The 25,269-nt window shown below is 27.9% G+C and overlaps 1 protein-coding gene across 1 annotated transcript; it reads left to right on the forward strand.

The window, feature by feature from the left end:
* The first annotated feature begins 20,202 nt into the window (after nucleotides 1-20,202).
* LOC132934171 (uncharacterized) lies at nucleotides 20,203-24,138 on the forward strand. Its single transcript, XM_061000447.1, has 3 exons — nucleotides 20,203-20,325; nucleotides 22,925-23,131; nucleotides 23,985-24,138. Exons 1-3 carry the CDS (start codon nucleotides 20,203-20,205, stop codon nucleotides 24,057-24,059), a joined length of 405 nt encoding a protein of 134 aa, XP_060856430.1. The 3' UTR covers nucleotides 24,060-24,138.
* Nucleotides 24,139-25,269: the final 1,131 nt, after the last annotated feature.

Consider the following 25,269-nt stretch of genomic DNA (forward strand, 5'->3'; position numbering starts at 1 on the left):
CTACTAATATTTGAAAGAAAAATATTAAGACGAATCTTCGGACCGTGTATAAGTGAGACCACGGGGAATGGAGAATTCGAAAAAACGAAGAGCTTAAACAGTTGTACTAAATGCCTGATATAATAAGAGAAATTAAAAAAAGGAGACTCCAATGGGCAGGACATGCATGGAGAAAGGAAGGAACTTTAATTCGAATGGTTCAATGTGGGACTCCCCAAGGAAAGAGATCCTTGGGGCGTCCCCGACTAAGATGGGAAGACCAAGTCAGGAGGGACGTACAAAATATGATGGACCCAAATGCCGAATGGAATGTCTTATCGATGGATAGAGGGAAATGGTAAGATCTGTGTTTGAATGTATGATCTTAATGGTCGACTACAAAGAAGAAGATGAAGAAGAAAAACCGTCAGAGACTAGAGTATAATACATATTAAATACTAAATCCAATATTATATCTATTTTATATTTTTGTAAAACTACTTTTAAGAAATATAAAACCTATATATATATTGAAATATTTATCTAAATAATTGGAAAAGTGGATCTTAAGTATACTTATCAAATCTAATAATCAGAGTTTATTTTCTTATTAGTTGTAAATGGTATGTTAAGCTCAATTTTACATAAAACATAGTATTTTTTATATTATTAATTATTAGCTAGGATTAATATGGATTGGAATATTTGTTTGCAGTGTTTTTTTTTTACTAATGTGGTTAGTTATGTCCACGAATTGGTTCATAGTCAACACATTACACGTCATGATCTATTTTTATTTTGTATATTTTAAGTATAGTGGATATCATTGCATATTGCAAGTAGTTACCTATAGAAATTAGAATAACGCATGTTGTTTGGAATATTTAAATGAAAGTAGTGTAAAAAGCTAGATGCCACACCATATTATGCTACTAATTTAAATTTCATAAAATCAGTGATTTTGTCTTAGACAAAAAAAAAATGTAAAAATGATATGAATTTATTTAAAAGTAAGACTAACAAATATTATATTTTAAGTAACTTAATTATATTTTTTTTAATTATAAGAAGCTTCTTTTTTACTCAATGATATTTCGGAAAATATTGTTAAATTTATTCAATATTTTACTATTTTATAATGCATAATATAATGAATCCTAGCTCTATAAATTATTATTAAATTATATATTTATATATCATATATGATTGTTAATAACTTGTAAGTCAATAGTACCGTAGAACGGAGTGAATATGTATGTGGTTTAAATGGCTTTGAATTACCTAGTCTGTTTTAATTAAAAATATATTTATTTTGGGCACCTGGAACTATCGTTATTAATCATCTCATTATTTATTGCGTACATTATTATTTACTTTACGCAATGCCGTTTAAGTTAATGACAGCTAGTGATATTATATAAAAAATATTATAACGATTATTATAGTACATGTGGTTTGTTTTTGCCAAATACTAGTTCAACCTACCCCACGACTAAATACCACGTGTGGATAGTATAGGAAAATAAATGTCCATTATCAATATAAATAAGTATATAATAAAATATCCTTGAATATAATATATAGGCTGGTAGACCGCCTATGCTTAGTATCGTTTTTCATCGTATACAATGATTTATCATTGAATTCAAATTGAACACAGTGACCTACTCAATTACGTGGTATACGCTTGACATTTTTCCTGATGACTGGTTAGTATAAATTATGGGCTGTAAGCTAATATTCAAATGTTGAAACAATCTATACAGATTACGTCGTATTATGTCTAGTGTCTAAAAAAAAATTAAATATTTAGTGGTGGAGAAACTCGACAAATAAAGCATATTATACAATGTCTGCACTCGCCGCGTGGGCCAAGACTCAAGACCCAAGTCGTTATGGATAACGAACCCTGTCGACATTTCAACTTAAATTGATTTTATAATATTGTGTACAAGGGATACATTTTAATCATATCATTATAATATAGATAACCAGAGGCAGTTTTAAAAGAAAAAAATGGAACAAAGAGATCATGAGGAGCAAAGAGGAACTTTGTATAGTGACCGGAAACTCGCAGGGCGTGGCACCGTTTAACAATTATTATTATTATTTACCTACTAATGTAGAGAATATGTATAGGTACACTATAGTTTTAGTACTTCAGTATAAACTATAATATGCATATTGAACATTCAACTAAATAATAAATTCTTAAAAATATTAAGATGTCATTACCATAATATACTTATACAATCGGTATATGTAAAATGTGACCATATAGAAATAACCATACTTAACAATCAACCTTTAACAATAATGGTAATGTGAAAAAACAAAATTCGTTTATTTAAAAAAAAAAAATCAAAACTGCTTACGATTGAAAACCACAAAACAAAACAAACAGATGAAAATCGAATCTATAAAGAAATAATAATATGTAAAGTTTATATTGTATCAGTAATGATTAAGAATATAATACTTATATTAAAGAATTTTAGTGACCATCACATCAGTAATAAAGCAGCAGCATGGGAAAATTTTGTTAAACAGTTATTTTTTAACAACTAATGTAAACGTTTTACTTGAGAAAAAATATTCTATATAGTATGAAATCATTTATTACAATTAACAAAGATTTGTTAATGTGTTTAAGTATACTAATACCAGTAAACTTAATTGGTACTTAATGGAGTTTTATGGTACTTAATTAAAGCAACATAAAAAGTATTAAAAATTAAAAAACCATTTACCAAATCACTTGTACGAAGGCCTCGTACCTATACCAACTACCTACCAGTGTACCAGTGAGTAAACGAGTAGTAAAACAGAGTTACTCACTCGAATCACCCAAACACACGCCGCACACTGTATAACAACTATTTTTTCTGATATTTATTTTGGTACACGCTTCTTGCGTCTGAAGTTATATAATCAGTATAGGTAATTGCGCCTGAATAAAAAAAGGTTGTATATGTAATTAGTGTTCTAGCTTGCCTTTTTTTAAAAACTAGTTGCGTCCCTATAAACTACCTATATCGATACAATAATTTGACAAACGGAGCGATATTAATAATAATTTGTGCTTCCTATTAGTATATAATTTCACAATAAGCACATAAAAATAATAATAATAACTATAATCAAATAAAAATTGCCGGAAAAAATATGTTTCATGTGAGACGTTATCTTAACACATATTATACGTACATATATAGTTACAGAATAGGTACATATTACTACATTCGACATATGTATGTATAGGTAAGTTATATATATGACTGAGTGCAAGTCAGCCGGTACCTATCGAATACACGACGTCAAGTTTATAATTTACCTTTTGGGGAGACGCAAGTACTTAGCACGTAGCCGTTTATTAATTTATTAATATTTACAATCAATATTAAATATTTTAGCATTTATAAATTTAATTTTTTTTCAAAGTTTACCGTGGCACACGGTTACACGGACGTGAGCTGGAACCCGCAGAGTATACCTATATGCAGTTCATATTATGATTTATTATACACTCTTGTTCTTGTATAATAATTGTGCAGTTGCAGTACAATATTAAAATCCAGCGTATTCGAAGCGATCGTTAAATTTAGTAATTTCTTTCCTTGTTATAGAATCTCACGAACGAGACACCTCCACGTGTTTTGTGTTAATTATTAGGTCAATTATCAGCCTAACGTGTGTAGTTAATAGTTATATATATTATATATTATAACCCATAAAGTAATATTAGTATTGTTCGTACAAAATAGTAATTAGCTATTCGGTACACCGACATACACACGTTATTATTTTAAACTAATGACTACCTACCTACCTTTCTACGTACATAATATTATAATAATAATAAAAGCTACACGATATAGTCGTTGGGCGATGGCACAACGTTTTACGTTATCGTAAATGTTAACAGTGGCAATTAAACTTACTTCCTACTGTTGTTCAACTGTATCCACAATATTCCATTCACAATAATAAAGTGCATTAAATTATTACAAAATAATATTATATAGAATGGTCCCGATGAGTGTATTGTACATATTTTATTATTTTTTTATCAATTTATCGATAATAGGTTTCTTGCGTCTTAAATGTTCTTTAATGTGGGTTAAAAAGAAATACACGTTATTGAATGATAAGACTATAATATACTAATATAGGAATAGTAATATAATGTTTAAAGAACTTATGTTATACAGCATAAAGACATCATCAGCAATGCAATTTAAATAGTTTTTTCTTTAATTGACTATACTCCACGTCTCACGTTTGTACGAATCATTTTGGTTAATTAAAAGCTGCCAATAGCCGAGTAAAAATATCTGTTTCCATTAGATCAAGGCGAACCATAAAATATATTAAAAACATCCATGTAATGTAGTATATACGTATAAACTATAAAGCAATTAATTTCTGTGGGTCAAAAACATAATATTATATTATACAATAAAATACTTATTTTAATCGCTCAACAATGTATGTGATATTATATGTAGGTATATGAATTAATTTTTACATCATTTATTTTAGGAGATAATAGCAAGATTTGTTTGTCAGCAACAAAACTGGTGTTGATAAGTGAATTACATAAGTACCCAAGTCACATCATCATGTCATATTTATTATTACTACAGCATGTTACAGTTACATTAAAAAAAAATTTTATCACAAATTCACAACAATTAGGTACCCACGAAACAGAGTATGAATACCTACGCACGGTTATAGAAGAGCAGAATTTTTTTTATTTCAGTTGCATTGAATGATAATAATATGTTAAAAATATTTCCAATTTTCATGGTTTTAATAATTATAGGTAGTTAGGTATTGATAGTTTTATTTTTCACAATAATATTCCCAAAAATTACAAAATTATACATTGTTTAATAAATCCTATAATATTTGTTTTTAGTTAGTACAAATGAATAAAAGAATATCAATAAAACTTTTATATTTTGGCTATATGAAAGGTATACACATTTTGGATAGGTTATATAAACGCCATGGCTGTTGACCGTTTGATCACAAATTTTTATAAAGGTCATGGCACGTTAACGTTAGCGTACATTAAATAAGCAGGCAAAGCGCTAAAAAAATACAACCCGTTTGGACCAAATTTGGATACATGACATTTATCGTTTTTATAAAATAGTTAATTTATTATATTTTTTACTCACTTATTCGTTATAATTTTTTTTTCTTGATGGGTACCTACTTCTTGATTCAAGTAGATTTGTTACGGATTACAATTAATAAAAAAAATTGGCTATGCTTATATATCGTCAGGTGCAACTCAATAAAAGTCTATAACTCCACATACTTACGCACTATACAGTAGTGGTTCCCAAACGTTTTTACCTAAATAATTTATAGCCTATATTATTATAAAATACCTTCTAAAAGTTGCAGCACACTTTCTATGTATATTTTATGCTTCTGAATATAACAAGGAATTTTAACCGAATGGTTCCAATAGGTCTCTAGGCCCCCGAACGAACATCAAACGATTCTCACTAAAATACTAACTTGTATTTAAACTCTAACACACAATTTAGACAACGAATCTCAAGAAATTTTTAAAAATTAATTAAATTCATTGATTTTGTAATGATATATCTTCATAATAAAAAATAATGTAGGTAAGTACTAGGAATTTAGTATATCCTAACTCCTTAATAGAAAATTTTAATTTTTACATGAACTCAAAGGAGAAAATCATATAGATTCTATTAGAAGCTTATGTTTAAACTTTTAAGTCTCTATCTCTATTGTAGAAAAAAAAATATTATCTAATTAACAATTTGCATTATTGAAGTCTCTTATAGTTTTAAATTTATATAAATAAATGAAAAAGACTGCCTATGTTAATTAAAAATAATGATTGTTTTCTAAATACATAGACTTAAACAAAACAAAAAAGGATGATCATTTAAGAAAATTTAAAAACTTTCACATACATTTTGTAAAAAATCGAAATTATGTTAGTTGTTTAATATTCGTATAGTAAAAACTCATAAGTATTATAACACATAAGAAATAACTATTTTATTTCTGTGTTATTTAGTTGTAAAATATTAAGTAAAATAAATTATATTTGAAATGATAAAATATAACAATTAATTACCAAGTCAGGTAACAGTGGTTTATGATAACCTACATATAACACTATCAATAAGTAATGTACCTAATTAATAATATTTTGAAACATACTTATCTTGCTAGTTTTTGTATAACAATAATTGTTAAACTTATGTCGAAATTCCTCCAGTTGGAGAATTCTCCATTCTAGGAATCATATCTTTTTTTTACTTCATTAATCATAATATATATCACATATTGTATATACAGTACGACCAGTACGTCAGTAAGTACATACATTGTATGTGTAACAAATTGTGCGATAAAAAAAAAACTTTAATTTAAAAAAAGTAATACAAATAATAGGTATAATTATGTTCATAATATAGTATTATGTCAATTATATGATGTATAAGTTAGTTCTAGGTAAGTACACTACCTGTAATCTTTAAGATGTATATTATAGCCTACACTATACATTTATATAACATGAAGAGAAGACAACTAAAATTTAAAAAGTATAATTAGTAATTATATATACATAGGGTGTTTCGTGAACATGGATGGATATTATTTAGAAATTACTTTATTAAAGAAGTTTTTACTTACAAAAATACATAATTATTAAATTAATGTCTCGTATATTATATACCTACTCCGATTTAAATGTGAAACACAATATCCGTCTTATGCGCCCCTTGGCTGCGATGACCAACTTAAACGGCACTTTCCCGTGTTTATAAAGGGTTTTCAGTAATAAAATTCGTAGCTCGACATTAAGAAGCACCACGAGCCATGATTAACATAAATACACAATACACCAAATCTCGTAAACCATTACAAATCTCAAATCGAAAAGATTTAACAAATTACAACAAAAATAAAAACAGAGCTGCTAAGAAACGGAAAAAAATACCACTCATTTATATTCCATCCATGTTTATTAAACCCCTAAATTAAATATATTTAAATATTTTTTGGATTCTGAGCGGAGCGTTGAATGTTTACTTAGTCTTAAATGCCAAGTTTGTATATAATGAAGTTTCCATAGCTTCTGTGAACAAATAAAATGTGTGTGGCCTTTCCTTGTGTTGGGCCTGTGAACAGGTTTCACTAAATTTTAATACTGATATAATAAATGTATATATTTATAATGTGATAAATACGAATTCAAGGATTAGTATAATTAATATACATATTATTATATTATATATATATCACTACGGTCTACGAATAAACAAAGTATATAAAGGTATTGTTTGTTATGCGTTTGACATATTATTTTGAAACTTTCGTAAATTGCATTAATCGATTGAATTTTTTTCTGGAATTTCATTTTTTGGTGTCGCCGTGGTGTCTTATTACTTATTTTCAAAGTACAAGAAACCATCTTGTGTTGTGAGCTGCAAAATATAAAAGAGGAATTGGAGGTAAACAAAATAGATTACATATTGTATATTATAATGCAATAGTTTGACGTATCTTACCTAAACTTAGCTGATCCCGTGCACTTCATTGCCCATTAAAAATGTCAACTCAATATGAATAATAAACATGTTTTAGCAACCATTTTCAACCAATATGGCAACCAATAATTATTATTAAAATAGCTTTAAAACCCATAGTAACCATTTATAAACAAAAATTTACATTGGAAATCTCAAAATCCCTGTTTGGGCACCTCTCGGGGTTGGTCTTTTCCCTTTTTAAATTCTATCTTCTGCCCAGAGATCTAATCTATCTCTATAACAAATTGCATCAACATCGGTCAAGCTGTTTAGGAATGCATAAAGGACACACACACAGACAGGCAAACAAGCATTCATTTTTATATAATATATAGATAATGTGATAGATACCAATTCAAGAACGCATAATTGAACATAATATGTTATAACTTATAACATTATATTATAAGAGTGGGGAAACATAAATATAATAAATATAAGTAGGGAATAAACTAAAAAAAAGTTGTCGGAATTCAATAATTATTGAACCTGCAGCATCATTGTCCATAAGGGAGCAAGTGTCACCTATTATTTTCTCCTCCTCGTCACCCAAATAACAAGTCATCTTTTTGTTCACAAATAATTACTTTAAATCCACTCATGATTTAAAAAGAAAAGCATAAAAGACTTAACTCTTAAAAAAAATATCACAATAAAATGAATTACAATATTTACGTGCCTATTTCAGGAATTTAAATGGGTATATTTAATTATATTCTAATATATTATTATTATCATATCAAAATATTTTCATATGTTTTACTCTTCTATAGATGAATGAGTAATAGCTAATAATAAGTAAAAATATATTTATATTATATGTAAGTTATATATCTATGGTATAAGGATATTTAGGGCGTATGCTCATTAAAAAAATATTTTACAAATTACATTTTTATCACATCAATTAAATATATAAAATATGTTTGTGTTGAATGTACTTATTTTAATTAACTATTCTTTGTAAGTGTACATTACTGATAATTATACTGACGAATTCACAATTATGTTTTTTTTTTTATCTCTGTAGTTATTGTTTGTGGTTCGGGAAGTGTTTTGAAAATGAAAGTCATCCAAACCCGTGAATATTTTTTAATAGACATTAGTGCACAGTTATTTCTGAATACATTTTTAAGTGATGCTTTATAATATCTATCTATTATCTATATTAATCTGTTACTTAAACAGTATGTATACACGCACTGTATTCCCTAGTCAATATTTCGAAGATACTGATTCGCAACTTAAACAATTTGTAGTTTTTTTTTTAGATTAGATAAACTTAAAATAAAATAATAATTTATTTTTGTGATTCTTAAATGTATAAAAAAAATAATTTTAGAAAGAATTGGTTTAAATATTTTAAAAGTGAAGTGTTTTTCAATGAAATATTGAATATTAAAGTTAAAACAAAATAGAAGAGTCTAATACGTAGAAAAGTTATGAGTTATTATGAAGATATCCTATAATATAATATAGCTGTGAATTTATTGTGTGTATATGGCACGACGATACGCATAACACACTGTATAAACAGTGAGTTTTTGTGTGCTTGAATTGGAAAAGAAATGGTAGAAGTACAGGTATACTTACTCTGATGACACAAAAAAAAAATTGAATTCCTAGCTGATTAATATGGCCATATATGCAAGGAGCTGAAGGAACCTTGTATAATCGTGGAGATAATATTGTGTGGAAAATGTGCCCTCCAAACTCTTACACTCTCAAACATATAGGTATTACCGCAAACCGACGAACATTTCATAACTTAAAAATAATTCAACTATACAGTTTTGACATTGTTATGTCATTAACTTTTAAAGTATAGGTAAATATATCTAATAAGCTTTTATAATAAATCATAATTATAATAAGAAACATATAAAGACCAAGCTGACACTAAATGAGATGCATAATTTTTTTTAAATTAACAAAATGCAATTAACATTCAATCAACAGACTTTTTTTTTCAAATTTTAATTTGATGAGTTTTAAAAATGAGAATATTTTTATTAATAACACTATCTTTTTGTCTTTTTGTACAAATATTCTTCTCATCACTAGGTTGTAGATCTACATTTACAACCTTTGAATCAGTTTATAAGCAAATATTAAAGGTAATTATTACATACATAAAATATAAATACTAATTTCGTAAACATTTTTTTTTCAAAATAAAAATAATTATTAATTTTGGAATTTTTTAAAAAATCCTAAATAAAGTATCATGCCCCCCTATGCGTACTTATTTAAAAAAAAAAATAGGGATACGATAAAATATCTAAAAAATTAGTTGAGGTAGGTATTCAGTTTCATTGCGAACCCCCCCTCAAGTCAAGCACGTGTATAAACGCAACTCCTCGTATATTTAGATTAAAACATTTAAAGTTCGAATTTTGACAAAATACGTAAATATCAAAAAAATTAGCAAATTATTTTGAGTTAGAAATTTATAAAAATGTTTATTTTAAATCTAAGATTTGAAAATGTAATACAAGATTCCTCATAAGTTTTTCTACTTTTATCTAAAATAAATGTTTATTGGAAAGTCAATTTAAATTTTTATGAGCGTTTGAAGTATGTTCGTGAAGTTGGCCCACCTAAGTACTTCAATTTTTTTTAAAGCTATGCCATTATTTTGCAAATTATTTGCAAGTATTTGCAAGTCTATTTTTAGAATTCGCAAGTCCAAACTTTCACCGTGAATCCAAAAACTGAAAAGGTGGGCCAACTTCACGTAGCCCACCCATTTTGACCGAGAACTTCAAAATCGGTATCAAACGAAAGCTAATGATTAGCAAGTATCTGAAAGCCCCTTTTTGAAATTTGCAAGTCCATCAGGCGGCCGCTATAAACTTTTGAACTTGTGAAGTTGGCCCACCTACTTTGACCTAGAACTTTGAAATCAGCATCAAATGAAAGCTTATGATTAGCAAGAATTTGCAAGTCTGGTTTTAGAATTTGCAAGTTCCCCGTACGACCGCTATGAGCTTTGAAGTTTGGAAGTTGGCCCACCCAAGTTGTCTCAGAACTTCCAAATAGGTATCAAATGAAAGCTTATGACTAGCAAGTATTTGCAAGTCCAGTTTTAGAACTTGCAAGTCACCCGGGCGGCCAGTAAGAGCTTTCAAAGTTTAGAAGTTGGCCCACCCAAGTTGTCCCAGAACTTCAAAATAGGTATCAAACGAAAGCTAATGATTAGCAAGTATTTGCAAGTCTACTTTTAGAATTTGCAAGTAACTCGGGCGGCCAGTAAGAGCTGTCAAAGTTACGAAGTTAGCCCACCCAAATCGACCTAAAACTTTGAAAATGGTACCGAACAATAGCTTTTCATTTGCAAGTATTTGCAAGTCCAGTTTTAGAATTTGGAAGTCATTAAGGTGGTCGCTAGAAGTGGTTTCTTACTTTTGAAGTTTTACTGTTGCCATTTTTTATTCAAATTAGTTTTTTATTTTTATCGGTATCAATAACACATATTTTATTCGTTTTTTAATGTATGATTGATTATATGTTGATGTGTTGAAAAAAATGAAAGCACTGTCGAAGTGTTATAGCAGTATGGCACTATTATTATTTGATCATAAATTTAAGGCTGTGTACGCCTACGGTATAAAGTACTCCTTATAAGTAGTCTCGCTGTTTCTCAAAGACCTGAAACTTCAAAGTGGGTAGGTATCAAACGAAAGGTAATTATTATAACAAACATTTGCAACTTTGCAAGTCACTATGGCGGCCGCCATTAGCTTTTGAAGCTGGGAATTTTGGGCCAACTGTTTCGATCGAGAATTTTATAATTGGTTATCAAATAAAGCTAATAATTTTAAAATATGCTTGTGGCTCGCTTTTACAATTTAGAAGTTACTCAGGGATTCATATCTTATCAAAGTAATTTATTAAGCAGTTTTCTAAATTTCCAAATAATAATGTTATAGTGTTGAATATAAACAATAATTTATATATTATAGAACTTAGGCCTAGAAAAAACATCTTTCTTTTAATAATGCTAGTTTATATTATTAACTTACTTATAATAATTGTGATAAATTTTACATCAATCAAGTAGTCACCTACATACATACTTATTTAAAACTAAATATAATTACAAATTTTTTATGAAATATACCTAACAAACGTGGTACATGAATCCCTGAGTAACTTCTAAATTGTAAAAGCGAGCCACGAGCATATTTTAAAATTATTAGCTTTATTTGATAACCAATTATAAGATTCTCGATCGAAACAGTTGGCCCAAAATTCCCAGCTTCAAAAGCTAATGGCGGCCGCCATAGTGACTTGCAAAGTTGCAAATGTTTGTTATAATAATTACCTTTCGTTTGATACCTACCCACTTTGAAGTTTCAGGTCTTTGAGAAACAGCGAGACTACTTATAAGGAGTACTTTATACCGTAGGCGTACACAGCCTTAAATTTATGATCAAATAATAATAGTGCCATACTGCTATAACACTTCGACAGTGCTTTCATTTTTTTCAACACATCAACATATAATCAATCATACATTAAAAAACGAATAAAATATGTGTTATTGATACCGATAAAAATAAAAAACTAATTTGAATAAAAAATGGCAACAGTAAAACTTCAAAAGTAAGAAACCACTTCTAGCGACCACCTTAATGACTTCCAAATTCTAAAACTGGACTTGCAAATACTTGCAAATGAAAAGCTATTGTTCGGTACCATTTTCAAAGTTTTAGGTCGATTTGGGTGGGCTAACTTCGTAACTTTGACAGCTCTTACTGGCCGCCCGAGTTACTTGCAAATTCTAAAAGTAGACTTGCAAATACTTGCTAATCATTAGCTTTCGTTTGATACCTATTTTGAAGTTCTGGGACAACTTGGGTGGGCCAACTTCTAAACTTTGAAAGCTCTTACTGGCCGCCCGGGTGACTTGCAAGTTCTAAAACTGGACTTGCAAATACTTGCTAGTCATAAGCTTTCATTTGATACCTATTTGGAAGTTCTGAGACAACTTGGGTGGGCCAACTTCCAAACTTCAAAGCTCATAGCGGTCGTACGGGGAACTTGCAAATTCTAAAACCAGACTTGCAAATTCTTGCTAATCATAAGCTTTCATTTGATGCTGATTTCAAAGTTCTAGGTCAAAGTAGGTGGGCCAACTTCACAAGTTCAAAAGTTTATAGCGGCCGCCTGATGGACTTGCAAATTTCAAAAAGGGGCTTTCAGATACTTGCTAATCATTAGCTTTCGTTTGATACCGATTTTGAAGTTCTCGGTCAAAATGGGTGGGCTACGTGAAGTTGGCCCACCTTTTCAGTTTTTGGATTCACGGTGAAAGTTTGGACTTGCAAATTCTAAAAATAGACTTGCAAATACTTGCAAATAACTTGCAAAATAATGGCATAGCTTTAAAAAAAATTGAAGTACTTAGGTGGGCCAACTTCACGAACGTGTTTGAAGTATCTCATGTAGCAATTTTCTTATTTTATTGTAATTCAAAAACTAACAACTGTAGATACTTAAAACGTACACCATAATATGTTTATTTTATCAATTCCTATAATTGATCAAATTTTCAATTTTTTTTAGATTGTTTTGAGCTGTTAACAGACATTTTCAATTTTAAATTGTTTTAGTTTTTTTTCTATAAATATCAATAAAATTTTATTTGTTGCAAATTTCATACAAAGCCCCTGATATATTGTAACAACAGCAGTTGAAAAATATTAAAAATACATAGGCTCGTTTTTTTTATAAGCATTAATTTAGTTCAAATGTTGACAAAATTAATCAAATTGGAAATTTATAAATTATTTAGTAGTTAAATATTTATAAAATGTTCAAATTTTACAGCTAAGGATTAAAAATTTAATACATGATTCCACGTAAGTTTTCAACTCTATAACCAAAAAATCTAAAAATATATAAACACAGTTTTTTTATAGTTATTTTAAGTTTTAACTTGTACACAATTACGTATTAAATAACCAAGAGTAACGATTTTAGTTATTTTGTTGTAATTGTATAATATTATTCGTGGGTACATGAAACTTCTTATATATTATATTATTATACACAAATATGATAATAAACAAATAATAATAATTTAACTTAATCGGCTACAGTATTAATTATATTATAAATATAATATAAAATATCCTAGGCTGACAAACCGCACAGAATCGTTTTTCGTAAACAATATAATTTTATTCAAATTCAACACAATGCATTACAGTCATTAACTCATGAATCACCAACTTGTAACCTACTGTACAGCAGAGCGACTTCCACTTGCCCGCTTTTTATGTTTAAGTGTAACGATCAAATACGATTTTATATAATTGAGCATTGCTTATATATGTAGATAATATTATGTCCAATTAAATTTTATTAGTTTTTAATGTCATATCTTACAATGTAATCACGTCTCACACGTACTATCGATCATTGTTTATCTATGGTTATCGACGATACGACGGTTAAAATATAATCGACGGTCATTAGTCGACCATCTGCCAACACGCTACTTAAAATAATTAACCGTCTTTCATCGGGAGGTTATAGCCAATTTTTATGTGGAAACGTTTCCGGCTTAGTGACGTTTCCGTCTTGGCGAGATGAATATTTATTGTGTAAATGAAACGGAACCAAAGACATTTTCCGTGTTACCGGGGTTTCCGTTTTACGGAGGTACCGTCTCGGCTTGGTTTTACTGTATTAATTTATACAAATAATATTTGTTTAATAACAAATGTACTACTGAGTTGTCCAACAACAATCTGCCCGATAATCTGTCAGATGTAATTTTGCCCCACAGTTGGAAGGGGAGGCAACTTCACACGTTTTCCCTAGTTGCGATCGAGGTTTTACACCCCAAAACGGCCCCTTACTGAAATTGTGCTTTAGAAAATAATTTGTCCATGTGTTTGTGAGGCTGTACAAAATTGTACACAATTAAGTACATAGATACCTAGCTAACTACTAGGTAGTACTGAATAATATACTCTTATTACTTATTAATATTACTATTCGCTTGAAATATTGACCGTCCCGAGTTTCTTAAGTAATTTTTGCTTCCATACTCCACTCGTAATATTAGGTCTAAAACTAAACTTTATCTTAATACAGAAGTGACTAATTGTGCAAGCAATACTTCCCACAATAGAATAATTTATGAAAACAATAAATGAATTAAAAATCAATTTGTTCATATCACCAGACTTTGACTCATTTAAAATACATATATTATATATTGGAATTCGATACTTGTTCATTCATAGCTGTATGCATTTTATATTATTTGTGTATCGTATTTCACTATTTTTCATTTTAGTTATTATAATTTATTGATAACATTATAAAATAAGTTATCAAATTAACCTTTGACTAAATCTAGTCACTGCTTTAATCACAGTGGACATTAATGGATTTTCATATCACTTTTCGAGGAAATAAAAAACTATATTTACTGCGATAAATGCGTTAGTCACCTTCGATAAATTAGTAACATTTTCATGAATCGCCCCCCTGGTCCATTTAGAACTTAAATATGTAGCGTTATATGTAATGAAATATTAAGAAATTATTTTTATTTTTATACCCTGCGTGGTTGCACGTCTGACACATAAAAACTTTCATTCAAAATATTAGATTAATTCTATAATTATTAATTTTTTGCCAATATACCGTCAACAAGTGTCAGTATAATTATCAATTGTCTTAAAAGGACGTCAGTACACTATTTGTTTTCTCTCTCAGCAGGCCCACGCGCAAAATAGACACAACGCATTAACGCAGAATTGTTTTTTCTATGTTTTTAAGTAATCTTAGAATAAAATCATCCATTACAAAAAAAAAGAGAATAATATTTTTGAGGGCATGACATATTGATTTTATATTTTACTGTTATTTGACTTTCAAAATAAACAAAAAAATGTTGTAAGTTTAAATTATGTTTAAATTGTTCTGAGACAATATTTAGACGAATCGATATGTCATTTCTTCAAAAATATTATTCTTTATATTTTTGTAATGGGTGATTTTACTCTAAGATTACTTAAAAACATAGAAAAAAACGATTCTGCGTAAATTCCAGAGAGAGAAAACAAATAGTGTGCTGACATCCTCCTTAGTCCTTATACGTTATTGTTGGATTGACAACTACTAGGTAATCCATAAATATTTTTACTATATTTAGCTGTCATCCCATAAGAGATGCTATGGATTTGTGACAGAAGAATGAATAGGTACAAGTTAAATAAAATATTAAAATCTGATAATAAAAATATAAAGCGCCTACATACCTAAGTCCATAATATGTATATTGTATATTGTATATCTGTATCTATACGTCTGTAGAATGGCTTATGCATAAATACATTGTGTTCCAATTGGTTTTGTTTTAATATATTATAGCCACAAATTATAGCTATAATAATGATAACATAACGTTTTTATGAATATTTTATTACTCTACAATAAAATATAAAAACAATAATTATTTCTATTTAATGGTTTATAAAAAAATTGGCCTCAACCATATAATTGGGAATAAAAAACTTTGGGTCATTTGACCTCCCAAGTACAAGCAAGCATGCATTGTTTTAGATCAGCTTAAAATATGAATTATGATTATAACGAATTGTCTTTTAATAGTTACTAGTTTCAGTACGTACGTTTCTCCAGCCCCCCCCCCCCCCCCATACGAATTTCAAACTTTTTTTTGGTTAAATATTTAGCGTGCAATTAACATGAATTGGCGTGAGTGGTTTTGAAATTTGCGTGGCACTTGGTCAGGTTTAGAAAATGTAAACAAAGTGGGGAGGGGCTGTAGAAACGTTTCTACAGCCCCTCCTCATCCGAATTTTGAACTTGAGGACTTTTTTATGTCTCAATATTTATAGCGTGCAATTGACGTAAATTTGCGTGACCTATTTTGAAACCGTAAACCCAAAGCCCCAAGTACCGCGGGCTTTTCCCCTTTATTGCCATTTTCCCAGCCCCCCCCCCCCCCCCCCCAACGACAAAAACATTTTCAATAATATCCGATATGAAGGTTATGAGTTCCTTATTTCTAGCTGTACCTATTTAACAGTTTCCTGCATAATTTTTTTTTTAAATATTTTATAAATACGATTATGAAACTTAGGTATTATTCTGTTTCTGTAAAAGTGCTACAATTATTATAGCTATAAATACCAAATCTCCTGTTTATTTCAAATTAAATGTATGTTTTAATATTGCATGTACCTGCCAAGGTGTGACTTACAAAATAATACAATATTATGACTTATCTAAAACTAAATAATAGATTTTTTTTTATTTGGATCGAGATCATTTTTATTATATTCAAGAAAACACTTGGTGGGAGGGGGTGTTTCAAAGATTCCTTGATGTTCCAACGCACTCTCTATCGCCTTAAAAGTATAAAGTTATTAAGTATACAATTACCTATCTAATATAATTATTACACTTACACGTTAGTCCTGTTATAGTTTGTGTGAATACAATTAAATATGACTTGTATTAGTTATCTATTTAAAATGTCAATTGACTTTTAAATTTGTATTTTTTCATTTTTATGTAATTTATATATTTTAATACTTACTAGATAATTTAAATAAAAGTAAATACCCATTTGATATAGAATATAATATTACAATATTTACAAAAAACTTGTAAATATATTAAATTTGTATTATATTACAGTATTACAAATTATTTAATTAGAATATATCAACAAAAATGTACATTAAACAAAAACTAAACCTAACATATAGGTATTATAACTATTGGCTACACCTATAGGTAAGTACCAACTAACGACTAATATTATATTAAATTATGTACGAATTATTTTAAGTTGGATGTACTTTCGTATAAAACATAACGTCAGATCATAAATAATTGTTATACAAATATATAAATTGTATTAATAAAGCAGCCAAATTTACATACTTTTTAAATTTAAATTAAATTAAAAATTGTATGCCTATTATAGATACGTTCGACGTACTGTAATAATATATATAGTGTGCATGGAGTTACTATGCATTAATATATTATACATACAAAATTTAAATAATATATGTAATACAAACGAATCTGACTAAACAAAACTTTTATAAATGTTTACATATTATAAAGAACGATTTAGATGAAATTTCGTTTTTTTTTTTATCGCAAATGCATTATTCAAATATAATTAATATCAATAAAGATAAATCGTTGTATAATAAGTATTTTAGATATCGTATTATTCTATTGAACACAAGATATCAAGTTATTTTTTACTCGTGATAACATTATTGAAACTCCTTTCAAATGAAATAAATTGTATATTATTATGTATTTAAAATCCAAACAAATATTCGAAAAACATAATACTGTTGCATGAAATATTCAAATACCTAATATCTTACAGGTATTATTATTTTCCAACGAGATTGGGACTCCGTTTTTTTTTTTGGATTGTATTCTCGAAAACCGGTTTTATGAACAAGCTATTGTTTAGAAGAATGTCACAAGTAGATTAATTTCATATTAAAGTAATGTATGAAAGTATAATATATAAACAATTATTTTTACATTTCCTAGAGAAATATCTTCTTTATTCAACACATAAAACATGCAAATATAATGTATTGGAAATTATTCAAACGTGTATACTTTATTGTAGTAATTATAATTTTTCTGGGTCTATTATACAGAATAATATTGACAATATTGTTCTAAATGAATAAATAAACGATATTTTTTAAATTATATTCTATCAAAAGATTATTCCAAATTATTTATATTATGGTTATTTAAATGAAAAGTAAATTGTAAATGTTGTATAATGCATACAATATTGTCTTATTCAAGCTGAAATGTGCATTCCAATGATTAAATAAATTACTAGTGCATACGTGTTCTGCGGAACACTATAATATATAGTTTCACTATAGCTGTATTTATTCCGAAGTTCGAAAGCAGATGTGTTCCTAGAGGTGCTCGATACCAAAATGTTGATTTTGAAAATACTCATTATTGTATTTTTATATTGCCTAAATCGATACTCAATCAAACAGATAAAAAAAACAAATATGTAATAATATGTGAATTGATTTAAACTGAAAAAAAACTGAATTTCAAAAAAAGTTGGTGTAATGGTTTATCTTAATTATTTAATTTGAAGGTAAATCACTATTACTATGCATTATATTTCATATTAAAAAAAAAAAAACAGTGGAACTTATTCTGTTATAGCTGTTGATTGTACATCGTCATTGAGTAGGTCACTATAATAGAAGTGTTAAATTTGAATTGTCTGTTAGCCTCTATTTCTAAGGATATTTTGTATTATCTATATAATATTATGACTATAAGTAATTTATTTTTCCATTACTAATACGGTTAGCAGAACCAATTTTTGTCAAACTCAAATTGCTTGATAGGTATATGTGTACCTCTATTACCTATAATTTACCAATATTGTTATTATAAAATTAATTAATTTTTTACTAAATGGTTTTATTAAATATTTTACAAATTAAATTTTGATTTAAAATTGCCAAGTTATCTATAAATAAGATTTAAAAGAAAACAAATAAGTAGAAATATTAAACATGGTTATCGTTACTAATCAATAACAAAAGTAAATAGGTTCAAAATAAATATATATATTTATTATATTTGTAGATGCGCAATTACATTTACGTATTACCGGTGCTAAATGGATAATACCGAATTTGTAGCGTTTTTAAGCAAAGGAGTCTTGAAATGGAACTTTGTCGAGGATATCGCTGACATTGAAGAAGAACAAGACGTAAGATATGTTCATAATTCTTAAAGCCGGGTTCATACATTTGCAATTTTTAAAAGCAATTTTTGCTTCCACGAAGTAGAAAATATGTGTCCAACAATAATTTCTATCATACACCATACAATATATTAAAATACATTCGCAATAATTTGCATAACTACGTATAATTGTGATGGGTGAGATTTGTACAATTTTTTTCTTGAATACGTAAAATACGCATACGAGAAATAGCAAACAAAATATTGTAAACCTGTGAACTCAGCTTTACTTATAGAAAATTAAACAAATCATGCATTTTTCCACATGTTTTTTTTTTACTTCATGTATTAATAATTAATTAACGGTACCAGGAAACTAAGTGTATCTATTACAATATTATATAAACCTAAATTTACAATTTGTGGTTTAATATATTTTTAACGATTCGAAATATTTATAGAATAATGACACAGAAAAAGATGACTGTCAAAAATCTATAATAGAAGAAATATTTCCTCCCAGAGTATGGACTCGCATTGATAATAGTAATAATAATAAGGTGATAACTTTGAGACAGACAATTTCCAGAGAACCGTTAAATAGAGACCGTGTACGCAAAATGATTGTCATGTTAAACCATTTAGAACATTTTTTTAAATTCAAGAAAACAGGGATATGCGAGATAAGAAACTCTGTTCACAACTTATTTTTCGGTAGTATAAAGCTTATACCTATATATTATTACAAATATAATATATAGGTAATAACCAATATTATGTATATTTTGTGGTTTTACAAACTCCATAACGTTATTATATATATTACGAAAAAGATGAAGTTTTGAGACAAGTCATAATTATGGATGAAGATCTTGGAGCAATTTTATACAGGATTCACAACGAGTTTAAGAATATGATTTTTATCTTAAAATGTATGTACGATAAGGCGTTGGTGACTAATAATTTGAACCGGGATTCATCGGTAATCGGTTTATAATAACATATGGTATCTATAGTTATCAGATTTTATCTACATAATAATTAATAATTTAATTACTTAATACTGTACCGTGATTAGATATAGACGAATTAGAGACGGTATAGTTATTATATACTTATCGGCGTTATTACCCTAATCGGCCTAACCATCTGACAGTAATTTTGACTTAAGAGAAGGTTTTTCAAATTTTCCGCAATTCTATTAAATTTGAAAATTAATTTTTATATTTTAGTTGCTACCTTATTTATAATACTTGTCCACTAATTTACTGCCCCATACCTATTTGAGGGGGGGGGGGTTGATACGGTGTATTTATATCAATACAATTTACTTTATGGGAAAAATTATCACGCATTGTGGTATGTCGGATTTTGATCATTTTTCTTTTATCTGAAAGATGAGAACTTTTTACAGGTCGGATCAAAGCCTGAATTTTTATTTCACTTTAAATAGTGCTTGAAAAATACGTTTGAAAAATAACAAATATTGTGTATTATTCAAATACATATTTTTGCTTCTATAACTATACTTTTGAAAATCTGGCTTTTTCCTACTTGCGAAATGTTTTCTTCTTTACAATAAAAAAAAACCTATGATATCTGACTATTCTACAGGGCGTGAGTGTTTTTCCTGTATGACATGTTTTTGTACTAATAACGCCGACACCCTTAAGTAGGTTCGAATATTTTTGGTTTTTACAATACATCGTTGTTTTAATATTTTACAATCAATATTTAACAAACTGAGTTTTTTAACAGTGGATTTTTATTCACGTTTGTTTTTGTTCAACAAATAAGCTGTAAATAATTCATTTACAAACATAATAATTTGTACTAAACAATATAAATATGTGTGCTGAATCGAATACATGAGAATCAAATGTTAAAAAGTTTACATCCAGCAATACGGTCCCGAAATAATTAACTACAACAATAGTTAATGTTAACCGGGACATTGTGATACTGAAATATATTAATTTTCATTTATTGAGTCTATGGTATAAAGGTAGTGGACAATGAATAAAAATTCAACGATTCTAATCATAATGACCCTTAATCTTTGTGTATTAGTAATAGTACCATTTACACTCGTTATTGAGTTTTTAATTTTTATTCATGAATAAACATTTAAAAATACAATAGGTAGTAGGTACCGATAACTGCCAATAGCCCCATTAACTGGAAATTCCAAAATATATATTAAGTTACAATAGGATATATAGAGCAAGACAGCAAGTATTATAATTAGTTGAACAGTCAGTAGGTAGCTACACTTTATTTAGTAGTGTATAAGTATAGGCACTGCACAACTGCAGAATTATAATAGTCAATATAAGTATAAATCATATTCCAAATGGCCATTCATATAGGCACTCATTTACAGAAACGTTTAAATTATGTATTATAAAATAGTCGGTTTGGAAACATGTCTCCAAAATTATATTATCATAATATGGGGTGAATTCATTATAAGCCCCAAACGAAATATTATTATGTTGAACGATAATATAGTTAGTATAATCGATAGTTTCGGCCACCTGCAGGTTGCGATTATTTTTTTTAAACCAAATTAACAACAAACTTATTTTTGAAAAACATTGAGAAAGTCTACTTCTATTTACCATGGGTTAAAATAAAACATGTATACGACATAATAAGTCAATAATAATTAAATAGTATATATTATAATATACATATACATAGGTTCTTTATGACTATCTTTAGGCCTGTCTTAGTGTCTTATAGTTATAGTTATAAATTTAAATGAAAACAAAATAAAAGTACCTACTTACTTATTTTAATATTTTTTATAAATTTAAACTATAATTATTATAATTAGTCCTAAACTGATGATAATGTTTAGAAAATATTTTTTTTTAAATACTAATGAAATAGTTGATAACAATTTCAAGTAGGTAGCTAACAACATGACAAAACATTTTTTTTATAGGCGTTCTTCTCATGGTACAGCTTGTTTTATCGATTTTCTCGTTATGAATAAAAATATCTTTATTAAGTATAGTATGATCTGTGTTCGAATTCCTATCTATAGATTAGGTTAAGTATATGATATTATTAAAATAATTGCAATTCAACTAAGAAATATGTCCTCCTTTCAATAATACTTACGAAACTATACATGTTATAAGGGTATAACGTATATATTAACCCACTGTATTTTCAACCCAATTACAGTTAAAGAATAAAAACTATATATTTAATATATCTATTGAAATATTTAGCTTTTAATATTATGTTAATAATTATATTAAAATATATATTCATTTTTCAATTCAATGCTGGTTTGTATTTAAAAATAATAAATATAAGAATATTTTAAACATATTATATTTCATTCTTGGAATTTACGATATTTATTAAATATATTATATAATATTATTTATCTAGATAAATATTGGTTTTGTCTATATTCCTACTATATTTTTGTATTTTTGGGCCTCAGCCTTTTTTCGTTACGAACCTGCTAATATGGAGGGACACTGCGTTAGCAATATACTTCCAGACTTGTATAGATATTAAAATAAAATAAAATAATTTAACCCAATATCATTAAATTTTAGAACATCAACCCTGACTTGTTCACGGAAGTTGAAGACTTGACGAGAATCAATAATGAATTAAAAATAAAATGTAGACATTCAAAACAGAGACATATAGAGAGGTTGAAGAAAAAAGAGTCCGGTGAGGATTATAAATTCCTAGTTTCATTGAAAATGAAATATAAAATGCTGAATAACTACATAAAAAGATCAACCGAACAACTCAAAGTGAGATAATTTAGTGAATTCTTTGGCTATAATGAGAGTGGCACGCCATTCTAAATGTTTACTTTTAGGAACAATTTTTTCTTAAATTGGTCTTATACGCTTCAACGGCTTGGTCATTTGTTACATTGATTTTCATCATTATATAATTCATATTTATTAATATATTTTATGTAACGACTAAAAATACAAAAACCTTAATATTAAAATTACATTAATTAAATTGATTAGGTATAATGTATTTATGACAAATAATATGAAAATCAATGACGTAGCAATAATTATAATATCTTATAATACCTAATTATAATTTATAATATAAAAATAATAATAAACGTGTATAAGTACTATAAGTAGTATCAAATTTAAAATATAGTTACATGAATACTGACTGAATAGTGAGTATACAAATTAAACGTTGGAAAAAATTAAAACAAACAGATATTTTAGCCAACAAAAGTTTACTTTTGTATAATTGTTTAAAATAGTAGAAATACAGTTTTTATTGTATAATATGTCTTATGTATACATTATAATATAGCCTTATTTTATGTTCAGTATATAACTTATGTATTATAATTATAAGTTGTCATGTTACTTGGTACAACTGGGTTGGCGTTATTCAGCGATTGTATAGGTTTTATAATTTTAAGTGACGATAATAATTGTAAATAAATAACAATGGTGTTGTAAATAATAATAATTGTAAATTACATTAATCACGGAGAATCACTGGTTTTCCATACTCACTTCTTCGCTGTTGTGCCAAGTTTGGTCTAACAACAACTGTATGAACACTGTGAACACTACCTACCAATATCATATAATATTATTGATAAGTATTTTTTCGTTACAGGAACAGATGAATATGATGACGCCGTCGACAAAGACTTCCTACCTGATCCAAAGTAAAGTCAACACTAAGTTGTAATGGCTAATAATTAGGTTTATATTGTTTAACCTTTTATTGCCGCATTCATTCAATTACACCGATGTCAATTCGAACTGTGTCGATCACTGTTGAATATTCAAAACGAAACATTTTGTTTCTCCAAAAGTGTATTTTTCTTTATATTCATAACAGTTAAACTATGTTTTGAACATATTAAATTCAATTTATATAATATACTCGTCGTACAGACGCCACATATAATACCTAATATATTATTTAATTAATAACAACTAACAAGTACCTATATGCATATGGGAATATTGGGTTTAAGGTTTGCACGTTGTTATGACGCTCTTGCAAATGTTTTCAAAGGTAATCACAAAAAAATGGAGTTTCAGAGTTACTTTGGTAATTTCTGGTTCACCGCTAAACTCTGTATAGCGTGGTAGAAAGAGTATTATCGGTATATTAGTATAATGGACGTGTACAACAAATTTACAATCACTTGTGGTATTTATTTTTTTTTGTGTTTGTCTTTTCTGTAATTTCCAAATTCTAAACCATTTTCTCTTAAAAGAAAGACTGCAGACGCGCGTATATAAAAACGCAAGACATGTCCTGTTCTATTTTTTTTTCAACAAGTGAAATCGACGTGAATGAATAGTTTGGTGTATGAGGACCGCGTTTCCCAATACAAATAATAAATCATTTTCGACGTATATAATATTAGATATTATTACGTATGGCATGGGTGTCCATACTCGACATGATTATTAAATATGAAACTACATAATATTATTATGTTAACAGCGCTATTTTAAAATAACAACAATCGTATAATATTCTGTACAGCATAAAATAGCTCGCGCAAAAATATTAAAAAGGTAAATACCACCAACCAGACACTATGTACCGATGGACTAATAATGGGTTGCTGAGTTGTTAAATAGTACGGCGCGGCGTTTTATCAACAATAAACATACACCGCGCTTGTTTATAATATTTTCAAAGCAGGCGGAATGAAATGGGTTATAAATATTATTATAATTAATTGTTGTAAATATTATATCCTCTTTAGTACCTACTATAAACGTTCTTCGGATTTTGTCTCGGTACATTTTAATAATAATATGTTAAAATGTATAAATATTAGGTAAATATAAAACCTGTATACGAGTATTATAGTATAATGTTGTGTGCATATAAAAGCAAACCCTAACAAAGACGTGTTCATAATACCCGGGTTTCA

The sequence above is a fragment of the Metopolophium dirhodum genome, chromosome 1, assembly GCF_019925205.1.
Source record: "Metopolophium dirhodum isolate CAU chromosome 1, ASM1992520v1, whole genome shotgun sequence".
Lineage (NCBI taxonomy): Eukaryota > Metazoa > Arthropoda > Insecta > Hemiptera > Aphididae > Metopolophium > Metopolophium dirhodum.